The sequence below is a fragment of the Erpetoichthys calabaricus genome, chromosome 4 (genome assembly GCF_900747795.2).
Source record: "Erpetoichthys calabaricus chromosome 4, fErpCal1.3, whole genome shotgun sequence".
Taxonomy (NCBI): Eukaryota; Metazoa; Chordata; class Cladistia; order Polypteriformes; family Polypteridae; genus Erpetoichthys; species Erpetoichthys calabaricus.
The window spans coordinates 304,147,254-304,160,777 of NC_041397.2; the positions used below are offsets into that span (position 1 = coordinate 304,147,254).

General features: G+C 42.3%; 1 protein-coding gene across 1 annotated transcript; it reads right to left on the reverse strand.

Annotated features, from left to right (window-relative positions):
• Positions 1 to 5,535: 5,535 nt before the first annotated feature.
• Positions 5,536 to 6,541, reverse strand: LOC114641294 (olfactory receptor 8H1-like). Its single transcript, XM_028790366.2, has one exon. The coding sequence runs from the start codon at positions 6,525 to 6,527 to the stop codon at positions 5,580 to 5,582; it is 948 nt and encodes a 315-aa protein (XP_028646199.2). The 5' UTR covers positions 6,528 to 6,541; the 3' UTR covers positions 5,536 to 5,579.
• Between the last annotated feature and the right edge of the window lie 6,983 nt (positions 6,542 to 13,524).

The following is a 13,524-nucleotide window of genomic DNA, read 5'->3' on the forward strand; positions in this document are numbered from 1 at the left end:
TGCTCAAAGGAATTTTTCGAATAATATCTGCCGCTGGTTTATGGAGCACAGTAGTTATTACTTCTTTTATTGCCGGTAAAATTAACTCTTCTCCAATAGTGTGTGGTTTGCCTGTTTGAGCAATTAACAAAGAGATATTGTACGAGGCTCGAAGTCCGTCATCGTCTTGCTTTGAAGCCGCTGAAAAAAGTTTTGATACAGTTGGCTGAGCTATGTACTTCTTTTCCAGGTCTTGAAAATAGGCCACATTTTTTTCTTTCTTACCTGGATGCATTTTATTCAAATGATCTTGCTTGTAGTCTAGAAGGCTTCATCGCTTCATTCGAAAATGTTTTTTGACAAAGAAGGCACATAGGCGAAGATGGATTTGTGGGATTTTCAACAAATCTGTATTTAATATATTCCGCACTGTATTGCCGTCTCTTCTTTTTTGCTTCCGACATGGTTTTGCCTTTACAAATACGTGAGTCAAGCATTGAGCTTAAAAAACTTTCTAACGATTGCGCACAAAAACGCTAATGAAAATAAAAGAAGTATTACGTACTCTTATATAGGATTAAAATACAGCACACACCGACAGGAATAAGACAAACATGCATAAACTTGTTTACCTTATTCGACGGAATTCGTACTGAGCAAGTTAGAACGGTAACCGTCATTTTTATCGAAAATAAAAAATATAGAAAATAAAAAATATCGAATTAAAAAAATGTCAAAATTTTAGTATAAATAAAAAATTGGTTTAGGGGTTAAGGCTAGGGCTAAGATTAATTTTTTATTTATACGAAAATTTCGACATTTTTTAATTCGTATTTTTTATTTTCTATATTTTTTATTTTCGATAAAAACGACCAGAATCAGTTAGAACAAGTATCGATGATCCGGCCGCTTGATACAGGATTGCACAAATCGCGTTGTTTAATAAAAACTTGTTAAAACTTGATTGCTCATGGGCTACCTACGAAAGCCATAATAAATTATTTATATTTATACAATCAAACAGGACAGGAATAAGAACAAAATAATCGATGTAGTATAGTAGGTAGGTTTTGATTTTAGTTTACAATTTTAAAATATTAGAAAAAAAACACAAATCAGCCATCGCCCCCCTAAACCGCTTCAACACCCCCCAATTTTCTCTGGGCCCTTTAACGCCCCCCTGTAGGCCTCCAGCGCCCGCAAGGGGGCGTTATCGCCCACTTTGAGAAAGACTGCTCTAGACAGTTCTTAATAAAGTGGTGCATCCAGATGAAAGTTACTGTGTGCCTGACAGAACCTTTTTTAATAATATTTTTCTAAGTCATGATATTTTAGCTGTTTCAGAACTTGTTCATTTTAAGGCTGGTCATCTTTCATGAGATCAAGGAAAAGCTTTTGATCGGGTCAATCATTCCTATAGATTTTGGGGAGAATTTTGTTAAATACATTCAACTGCTGTATAGTGACATTTCTAGCGCAAAAAAGTCAATTGTGGCTTGTTTTCACCTTTTGCTGTTCAAAGGAGAATTCAACAGGGTTGCTCTCTATCTGGAATGCTCTGTGTATTGGCTTTGGGGCAGCTCTTGACAGAGTTAAGGAGAGTGCTGAGTGGTCTATCTCTCCCAAAGTATTCTGTGGAGCCATTCAAAGTCACAGCTCATGGAGATGATACTGTGGCGATCTTCAGGAATCAGGAGGATGTTGATAAGCTGACAGCCTTTCAAAGGACCTATGAAAAAATATCATTGGCTAAAATAAATTGGGCCAAAAGCAGTGCTCTGTTAGTGGGAGATTGGGTAGGACTGAGTCCACCTCGGTTTGAAGGAGGGTCTGCAGTGGAGCACTGGAGGATTGTTGTACCTGGGCGCTGAAATAGACAATTTGTGCATAAGAACTGGGATGGACTATTACAAAAGGTACAAGCTCGACTACTGAAATGGCGGTGAGTTCTCCCTCGGATGTCATATAGAGCAGTGTTTCCCAACCTTTCTGAACCACAGCACATATTTCACATTAGAAAAATCACAAGGCACACCACCAAACAAAAATGCCACAAAAAGTATATTTATTGAAATATAATGAAAATCTATTCTCAATTTACTCAATTTACTTACTCAGTGTGAAACCTGGGCCTGTTTAGTTGAACACAAAGCTGATATTCTTGCAGGAATTGAAGAAAGACACACATGAAGATCTTCCTCAACAGCTTCTCAAGAGTCTCTCTCTTTTTTCGTTTTTATAGCAGTCATGCTTGAAAAGCCCACCTCGCATAGATTGTGGAGAAAGGGAGCAGAACTGAAATAGCTTTGTTTGCCAGAATGGGGAACTCCTTGGCAGCAGTCAGCCAAAAACTGTCCAAAGGTAGATCAGCAAAGCTCAGTTTTAGACCACGATTTTGTCTCAGTTCAGTTATTTCTTCCTGCTCCTGCAAAGTCATGTCCTTTCCAACTGCAATTGAGCTATATGGGTTCCTGACCCAGTCAAGGCAATCAGTGGAAAGTGAAGGGAAATAACATGACAACTTCTGCTCAAGGCTTTGCCAATGTTTGTCTATTGTCTCACACAGTGCAGCACTGTTGACACCCTGCCATTGCTGCATGTGTGGGAACATGTTAAGGTTGGCACTTTCGACATGTTGTTTCCAGAGCTTCACCTTTGAAAAAAATCCCTTTATTTTATCTGTACTTGTGAGCAGGTTTTCATTTCGGCCTTGCATTCGTGTGTTCAGGTCATTCAGATGTTGAAATATATCTGCCAGATATGCCAGTCTTGCACACCACTCGTCACTTGAGAGCAACTTAGTGTCATCATACTTCTGATTTGTCAATAACACTTTAGGTTCCTAGTGCAGCTCATACACACGGGCTAAAACTTTGCCACGGGACAGCCACCGGACCTCCGTGTGGAGCAATAACACTTTATGTTGCGCTCCCATTTCCTCACACAGTGATGCGAAAATGCTACTTTTTACAGGTCTCGTCTTCACAAAGTTTATCATGCGCACAACATCTTCCAGTACAGCAGCTAGATCTGCCGGGAATGTCTTGGCAACGAGTATTTCCCGGTGCAGAAAACAATGTGTCGCAATGATGTCTGGATGTTGCTCTTTCACTCTGTTTACAAATCCTTTGGCGTGCCCAAACATGGCAACAGCTCCATCGGTGCAAACACCTACACAGTTTTGCCAAATCAGTCCTCCTTGTTCAAGGTACTCTGACACAACTCAAAAAATTTCCTCTCCTGTTGTTCTTTCTGACAATTCCTTGCAAAACAGAAAGTTTTCTCTGATGATGTCTCCATATATAAAGCGCACATTTGCCATAAGTTGTGCAAGTCCACTGATATCCGTAGATTCATCGATTTGCAATACAAATTTGCCACTAATGCGCAACTTTTCCAAAACTATCTTTTCAATGTCAGCAGACATGTCCTCAATTCATCTGGAAATTGTATGATTTGAGAGAGGGACTTGGGCTATTTATTTAACAGCGCCAGGACTGATTATCTCTTTTAAGATAATTTTGCAGGCAGGCAGTATTAATGTCTGCTACGGTGTGTGGCTGTTTTGATTTAGCGATGAGTTCAGCAACTTGGTAGCTAGCTTTAAGTGCTTTCTCACTTGTCTTGGTTGTTTTCCTCATTTACGCTGCCTGTTTCTCAGTCTGTTCACGCAGTTGAACAAAATAGTCTGTGTTCTTGTTTTGAAATGATGGGTGTTTTGTCTGGAGATGGCATTTAAGTTTACTTGGAACCATGGCACTGTCTGACAATTTTTCCCAGGCATGGAGGAATTGGCTCAGTTGGTTCCCCAGTATAAGTGAATCCAAAGGCAAGATAACTTCATTGTATTGTCTTGAGTTCATCTTTTCTGCTTTCTTCTGACCACTACTCATGCTAGGGCCTTCATCTGGGTCGGAAATTTTCTCCAGGACCCAGGTCAGATTGACTACTTTTTCTTTACAAATATTTATCCATCACTATTACCTGCGGCGTTGTCTCACTCGCAGCATGACTATGTACTTTCGTATTTCTTCTTCGTCTTCTTCTGTTTACCGGCGGTTGGCAACCCACTTAATTGGAGCAAGAAGTTGTACTGGCCTCTAGTGACAGCAGAACAAACAGGCAGCCTTAGACTACTAATCAGGTGAAATTGGAAAATCTTCCACGGCGCACCTGATGATTTCTCACGGTACACTTATGTGTGCACACAGTGGTTGGGAAACACTGATATAGAGACAGGATGCTGGTCGTAACCAGTCTGGTGATCTCCAGTTTGTGGCACAAGTGTATCTGTTTAGAGTCCCCATCACAGTTGGTCAAGCAGATACAAAAAGCCAATGGGAATTTCTTTTGGGGTGGTATGCACTGGCTAAGAAAGAGTGTGCTTTACTTGCCACTGAATGAGGGTGGTGAAGGACTTATGGATTTTGTGAGTCAGGTTGCTACTTTTCGTTTACAAACAATACAAAAACTTTTACAGTCACATGAACACCATATGTGGACATTTTTAGTTCAATTTTTCCTTGACCAAGTGGGACAGATGAGGCAGTGGTAAAATATAATGTTACGTCAACTGGACAAGACTGGAACTTCAAGGTTACTGGAATTTTACAAAAGTTTACTAAGTGCTTAGTGTCAAAGGGGATTTTGAAAATGCTTCCTTATTTTGAGTACTGGAAGAACTTTTGTCACACATTCCCCATATTGGCTCTTCTTGGGGATTACCATGTTTTTCAGTGGCAGGGACATAAAGACGGATCAGAATTGGGGGGAAGGATGAATAAAGTGAAATACGGAGAGGTCCTTGAAGAAAACTTGCTCCAGAGTGCAAGTGACCTCAGACTGGGGTGATGGTTGTCCTATCAGCAGGAGAATGACCTGAAGCATACAACTAAGAAAACACTGGAGTGGCTTCACAACAAGGCTCTGATTGTCCTTAAAGCCACATAACATGTGTGGAAAGACCTGAAGATGGCAGCTTACAGACACTTCTCAGCCAATGTAAGAGATCTGCTAGAAAGAATAGGATAATGTGGCCAAATCCATGTGAGGAACGTTGTAGAAACCTACCCAAGGAGACTCAAACTTGTAATTGCTGTCATAGTGGCTTCTACAGCATACTGAATTAAGGGTCAGAATACTTACCTGAATGAAAGATTTCAGCTTTGGATTTGAATACATTTTCGAACCTTTTTGACAACATGCTTTCACTTTGTCATTATGGGTTACTGAGTGTAGATTAATGTGCTAAAATGACAAATTTGTCCATTTAAAATAAAAGTGTGCATGGGCAGAAAGCGAATGGGTATAAATACTTTCTGAATCCATAGAGGTACATTTGGAAGTAAAGATCTTGATCAAAATATAAAGTTATGTGTACTGTATATTTTCTATAGTTAACATTTTCTGCTCAGAGGTTCCAGGAGTCATGATCTTTCCATGCAGCAATACATGCAAGATCAGGATGATTTATGACAGAGGGATGAGTCCTTTATAGTTGCATTTCTTTTTCTTCACCTTTAAAGAAATGTGTTTAATCAAAAAAATCTGTAATAATTAAATTTATAACATTTCTCAAAAAAACAGTCAATTTATTAATTTTAATTTTGATGTTTAGTTGACTCAGGAATGATTCTTCGTCTAAATAAGAGCTTTAGGATGCTGTTCTTCATCTCTTTGTTTCTGAGGCTATATATGATTGGATTAAACATTGGAGGAATAATGCAGGGAATGATTACAATAATGTTGTACTCTTCTGCAGTCTTTCCCGTCGATGGCAAAACATAAGCGATAAAAAGTGGAACATAAAATATCCCGACAACCATTAAGTGGGTGAGGCATGTGCTGAAAGCTTTCTTCCTTCCTTCTTTAGAGATTTTCATCACAGCCTGAACTATCATGCTGTAAGAAAAGAGAATGGTGGCTAAAGGGCATAAGAGCAAAACGGCACAGACAATGGAACTAGGGATAATGTAATTAATATAATCCACACAGGCAATACGGACCATTGTGACGTAGTCACACATGCAGAAGGGCACTACATTTGTACGACAGAATTCTAAATCACTGACTAGTACTAAAAATGGTATGACCACTATAAATCCCATAACGTTTGATAGGATAAAAGATGCTGCAACCATTTTGTTTGTGATGATTGAGGCATATCTGAGAGGATAGGCGATGGCAACATAGCGATCATAAGCCATGAAAGTCAATAGAAATGTCTGCATAACTTCCAAGTGATGCACAGTATATAACTGTGTAAAGCAGGCAGCGTTTGGCACTACTCGGTCATAGAGTATGGCACACAACATTCTTGGGATGATGTTGGTGCTACAAGTCAGATCTATAAAGGCAAGAATGATGATGTAAAAATACATAGGTGTTTGGAGTTGATGGTCCAATGAGATGGCGAGTATCACCAGCACATTTCCAACAAGAGTTACCAAGTAAATCAAGAAGAGTACTGCAGTTATGAAGCTCCGCTGTTCGTAATGGTTCAAGCAATCCAAAATGAACACAGCTGGAGAGAAGGAATTATTTTTCATCCTGGTGGAGAAGTGGGTAACTGTAAAAAGAGGAAAAAACAGTACAGTTACATATCACAAAGTGTCAGAATTAGGGGGATATTATCCTGAACTTAAGTCACATTGATTGGTAGTCCTGTTTGAACTGTGTGTGACGATGTGGGTTTGCTGCATGCTCCCATCTTCTGTCCGGGAGCCCTTCAACCCGTCACCATCGGTAATGTTACTGATGAGCTAAGCAGTGAGGCAACAACACAGCAAGGGGATGGCGAAAAAGTGCAAAAGTGCTTTTATTAAAAACAATAGAACAAAACTCTTCTAAACACAAAGCCCGGTGTGTTCATCTTACTAGTGACTTCCCTGCTTCTTCCTATTCAGGCTTTGCAGCAGGGGGAACCACTCTACCTGCAGCTGACCTTCTTTCACTCATTTGCACAGGTCTGGAGGCCTCCCGATCCCAGACCCGAGACTTAGCTTCTCTCCAATGGCCAGGACTCCCACGCTGGAGATTATCTGCCCAAGTCTTCCGACTCTCGCTGTCTTCCATAGCGAGTCACCTCCTTCGCTAGTCACTCCCGCTCTTCTCAAAATGCTCAGCGGGAGCAACTACAATCAACTGCCCTAGGTGTTAGATAAACACCTCGCTAGGGCCCATAGTCCAGCTACACTTGAGCCTGCTCTCACTCATTCTCTCAGTCTCCTTTGCTCTCTCTCTCTCTCTCACCGGCTTTCTCCTCTCTTCCTTCCAGCAATCTCCATCTCTTTCTCTTTCCGTTCATCCCTCCTTCTAGCTGGCTCGCGCTTCTATATATGAAGGGGAACGTGATAGTCGAGGCAATCAGCAGCTCCTGGGAATAATTATGGATGTGGACCGTTTCTCACCTGTGCACTTAGGTGAGAAACGCCCACACCACAAATTCCTCAGGAACCACGTCGGCCACACACCACCATGCTCCCTTGCTAAGCCACGAGCGTGGTGATTATTTATTTTAAAAAACTGGCCTTTGCTGAGAGCTGTGGACCTGCTATACCACACTGTGTTGACTTGCAAAAATTTGCCAAGGAGTTTTTCACAGCGAATTTGCTGGGTTCACTGGTGATATTTTCCTGAAAATTCGCTGTGTGAATTTTGGCTTAAATAATCTTTTTTTCCCGGTTTGTGAGGCCAATGACGAATGGAACAGCGACTTCCATCGAAGTATATAAAATCTGCTATATTCGAAAAATCATTCTTCCAGTATGGATTTAATAAGAAGTATTTTCCTGGTATGCTAAAAATTAGTGAAAACCTTGTTTTGGTGTATTGAATTTAATGTTTTTCTGTGTGGACGTTTATGTGACCTGGATGTAATATGTGAGCCTACTTAACAGTATTACCCAGAATGCTGTGCAGTTGATGAAATGTAACTCTTCTGATTTCTAATTCTATTCATTGCAGGAAGGCATGGCAACAAAGTGATTGTCACAGCTTCATCAAAGCTCAGGTCACTCTTTGGCCACAATAATTGGTCCATGACAGTTGGAAGATGGTTTCCAAGTCCTCAGGGACACTTAAAATGCCATTATAATCCACTCCAAAACTAGTTCATTTCCTCCTTCCTCAATGATGTCAATACATTTTGCTGAGTTCCCCAAAGTTCCTGAACATTTCCAAGATTTCGCCAAACTTGAGGTGAAGCAAATTCATCAGGGTTTGCTCATCACTATTTTCCATTGTTCCCTGAATGCAGACTCAGACTGCTAAAACTAGCTGCCAGACACCCAAGTGTAGGCCCTGCCCTAAAGGTATGGGGTTGATTAAATATATGGGGAAGAATTTGAATGTAGCAGTAACACTAAAACTGTTTCAGGAGAACTATCTGCTGGACTAATGACGTTACTTCAGCCTGGAAGAACAGTGGCCCCACCTCCTCCTCTTCCGCCGCTACATATAAACCACTTGACCCAGGGAATCTTTGTCACTTTGGACCAACAGCTCAAAGGAAGTCTGTGGAGAGCTGAAAAACTATGCAGGAAAGTATATGACATCTGACATTACCCTCTCTTCATACTTTTAACAGTCTTTCACCAGCAATAAAACACATAGCAAACGGGGATCGCTTACTGGTATCCCTACCCTTCTTTTGCTTCTTTGTGCTTTTTTTACAAAGCTTACAGCTACAATACAATTATTATGATGGACGTGCAGAAAAATAGAAATTAGATTACACATTATGTAAAGAGAACAATTTTAAATTGATTAACATAAACAAATTGTGACAAAAGAAGTCTGATAATATTACAAGTAAGACATGGCCAGTTAGCAGTGGAGAAGAGGAAATCAAAAAACTCCAGTCAGAGCGAGCCCTGGAGAAAATAAACTTCAGGGTAGTTGGTGTTTGGATGATGTCAGACACAGTCATGTTTACTAGCTTCAGCTTTTGACAATATTAAATACATTTATACTGGTCATTCTAATAATATTTAAACCTTTCCTTTTAAGATATGTGTAATCTTTTGAATATACTATAGTAATAACATTTTGATAATGACAGTGTTTTGACATTACTCATAAATGTTCATTTTGTATTAATAAGAAATATCAAGTAATGATGTAAAAAAAATTGAGAATGATTTCAGTGTGGATTTATGAATGCAAAAGTTAAGAAAGAAACAATTTTTCAGTTGTCCAAAACAATTCCAACAGCACAAAAATTAGTTTAGGAAACATCACTTATGTAGTTTCAATTACTTGAACTTGCAATCTCTATCACTCAATCACCTCTTGAGTTCATGATAAAAGACAGAAAATGGACTCAGGGCGGGCATGTGGGGTCAGGAGACAAGAGGACAGCCTCAGGCGGTACTTTTGTCAGAGCAGCATTTTCATACAAAAATTATTTTCTTAACATTATGACATAATAATACAAAAAATTAAAGTTAAGTATGAAAAATAAGAACTACATACATATTTAAAAAGTGGCTAATTTATGTACTACCTTTTAAAATTGTATGCAATATTTCTATTTGAAAAGTTCCAGATATCTCAGAACTTCAGTGCACACCACTTCAATGCATTGCAAGTACCTGTGCATCAAAATGGTGCAACTGCCAGACAGTGTTCAGAAGCCATTATGAAGACTAACAGAATGTTCAGTTATATAGCGCCCTGATGTGTGAAGTACAAGTTCAAGGAGGTCATGCTGAAGCTTTACAACGCACTGGTGAGACCTCATCTGGAGTCCTGTGTGCAGTTTTGGTCTCCAGGCTACAGGCTGGGATATGGCAGTGCGATCAGATGAAGCAGCCCCTCTCTCACCATATGTAGTACCGAATGTGTGTTTTAGTGAATGTTTGTGTTCGTTATGTCCGTGTGAGTGTTTGAGTGAGTTCGAGTGTACAATACAATACAATACAGTTTATTTTTGTATAGCCCAAAATCACACAGGAAGTGCCGCAATGGGCTTTAACAGGCCCTGCCTCTTGACAGCCCCCCAGCCTTGACTCTCTAAGAAGACAAGGAAAAACTCCCAAAAAAACCTAGTAGGGAAAAATGGTAGAAACCTTGGGAAAGGCAGTTCAGAGAGAGACCCCTTTCCAGGTAGATTGGGCGTGCAGTGGGTGTCAAAAGAAGGGGGTCAATACAATACAGTACAGTACACAGAACAATTTCTCAATATAGTAAGAAATAAAAAAAAATATATATATATAAATTTTAGAAGTACAGAGCAGAATTTAACAGTAGATGATATATCCCATAATAAGATTTGTATTTGTATAGAGTCCTGGAGACCTCATCCTTCAAGCTGCCTCCCCCATTTGGCCATTCCACAGCTGAAACAGTGCTGGGCCAGCCAATCCGATGAAAGGACCCCTCTCTCCCACGATTCCTGCGATCCTCCATCTGGGATGACTTTTCCTTAGGCAGGCAAAACAACTTGGCAGGTGGGCCGTGGCACGTGTAGTCAACTGACAACGTTGATTACAAGATATCATCGCCACTGCCTTTTAAGACACAAAACCAAACATTGCATCTTGGACCAGAGAGTTACAGAGACACTTTGGGGCCTGGGACTTCTCTGCCGGACTATTACATCACCAGACTCGCCTGCTGTATCTTACCCAGAGAGGAGGCACCGGAAGCAGTGTGAGAGAAATTGGAAGTGGGGCAAGTGTGGACGCATTCTGGCTAGGCTAGCCACTAAACCGTACAGACCTGTGATACCATCTCTCATTCTGGCCAATGTACGTTCACTAGACAATACAATAGATCACATTCAGCTTCTGAGATCTGCGCGCCATGATGTGAGGAACTGCTGTGTTTTTATTTTTACGGAATCTTGGCTTAATGACAATATCCTGGACTCTGCTATCCAGCCGACAGAGTCTTTATGGAAGGAGGTAAGACTCGCAGCGGGGGAGTGTGTGTTTACATTAGCGACACTTGGTGCAGAAATACTATCGTTGTGCATAGACACTGTTTCCTGGTGGCGGAGTTTATTATAATTAAGTGCCAACCCTTCTACCTACCAAAAGAGTATGCATCAATTCTGCTTGTCGCTGTAAACATCCCTCCAACTGCTAACACCAGCGATAGGAGAGAGTCACTCAATGAACTTCTACCAGGCCATTAGTGAACAACAAACAGTGCACCTGGATGGATTCCTCATCACAGCAGGAGACTTCATCCCTCCATCCATCCATTTTCCAACCCGCTGAATCCGAACACAGGGTCACGGGGGTCCGCTGGAGCCAATCCCAGCCAACACAGGGCGCAAGGCAGGGAACCAATCCCGGGCAGGGCGCCAAACCACCGCAGCAGGAGACTTCAACCACACAGATTTAAAAGTTTTATTTGCCCAAATTACACCAACATGTGGACTTTCCTACAAGAGGAGACAACTCACTGGACTTGGTGTACACAACCTGTAGCCTACAAGGCCTCCCACCTCCCCCACCTAGGTCTCTCTGATCACATCACCATCATGCTGAGACCTGCATACAGACCCAGAGTGAGAACCATCAGACCAACGCAAAAGCAGGTACGTGTGTGGCCAGAGGGCGCCTCCAGTGCTCTGAGGGACTGTTTTAGCATTACAGACTGGAACATTTTCAAACAAGCATCCACTTAAAATGACCACACAGACATTGAGGAATACACTGAGGTGGTTACAGCATACATTGCAAAATGTACTGATGATGTCACCCATTACAAAAATATCACTGTTCGTGCTAACCAGAAGCCATGGCTGACAGGAGAGGTCCACAGGCCCCTGAGGATCCGTGACGCAGCTTTTAGGGCCAGTGACACTGCAGGACTAGCAATAGCCAGAGTCAACCTGTCCCATGGCATCTGGGAAGCAAAAAAGCAGTACAGCAAGAAAATATCTGGACACTTTAGCAACACCAGAGTTGCACAGTCTCTCTGGCGTGGCATCCAAACCCTCACTAATTACAAACCCCCACCGCAGACCTGTGAAGGTGACATCACACTGCTTAACTGCCTGAATGACTTCTTTGGCTGGTTCGAGACACAAAAGAGCACACCGGCACAGAAACCATTCCCCAAACAAGGGTGAGCAGGCTATATGTCTGGCCCCAGCCAGCGTGAAGAGAACCCTGGGATCATCTCTAGGATCAACCCATGTAAGGCAGTCGAACCAGACAACATACCTGGTCGTGCTTTGAAGGATTGTGCTGAGGAACTCAAGGACGTCCTTGCTGACATCTTCAACATCTCCCTGGACCAAGCTGTTGTTCCCACATGTTTTAAAGTCACAACCACAATTCCTGTCCCTAAGAAGCCCCTCCATTCTAGCTATAATGACTATTGGCCTGTAACACTGACTTCCACCATCATGAAATTCTTTGAGCGGCTGGTTATGCAGAGCATTAAGTCCATTCTTCCCCCCTCCCATGACCTGTTTCAGTTTGCAAAAAGGTGCATAGAGGATGCCATTTCTGCTGCTCTCCATCCAGCCCACACCCACCTGGACTCAAATAACTCATATGTTCGAATGTTGTTCTTAGATTTTAGTTCAGCATTCAACACAATCATTCCCCAGCAGCTAATACAAAAACTCAGCCATTTGAGACTCAAGATCTCTCTCTGCAACTGGGTGTTGGACTTTCTTCCAGGGAGGCCACAAAATGTGCGGGTCGGCAATAACACCTCTAAGACCATCACGTTGAGCACAGGGGCCCCACAAGGGTGTGTGCTCAGCCCATTGCTCTTTACCCTGCAGACCCACGACTGTGTACCTATCTACAGTTCCAGTCACATTGTCAAGTTTGCGGACGATACAACCATGGTCGGCCTCATCACCAACGATGACAAAGCCAACTACAGGAACGAGGTGAGCCAACTGGTGCAGTGGTGTAAAGACAACAATCTCTTCCTGAATGTGGGAAAGACCAAAGAGAATGTGATCGATTTCAGGCAAGGTCATTCACAGCACCCCCCACTGACCATCGACGGTGCAGCTGTGGAAAGGGTGAGCAGCACCAAGTTCCTGGGGACATACATCTCCGAGGACCTCTCCTGGTTAGATAATACCACATCACTGGCCAAGAAAGCTCAAACCTGCCTCTACTTCCTATGCAAACTGAGGAGAGCACAAGTTTCACCCCCCATCATGTGCTCTTTCTACTGGGGCACAATCGAGAGCATCCTCACCAGCTGCATCCCTGTGTGGTATGGAGGCTGCACTGCCTCCTGTAGGAAGTCCCTGCAACGCATTGTGGATGCGGCCAGGAAGATCATTCATGCCCCACTGCATTCTCTCAAGGACATTTTCCACACCCCTCTCACCCACAGAGCCATCAGAATTGCTGGTGTCTCCTCCCGCCCCTTACACTCCTTTTTTAGCCTCCTACCCTCAGGGAAAAGGTACCGGAGCCTTCGGGCCTGCTCCACAAGACTGTCTAACAGCTTCATCCACCAAGCTGTCAGGATGCTGAACTCTGTCCACTACCTTCCCCCCCTGCCCCCTGCCCTTGGACCGTAGCAAGAGTCACTATCTACCAAGTACCCTACCTC

What these genes read in the sequence shown, in the direction of transcription:
- LOC114641294 (XM_028790366.2), bottom strand. Translation starts at nt 6,527, where the DNA reads ATGAAAAATAATTCCTTCTCTCCAGCTGTGTTCATTTTGGATTGCTTG.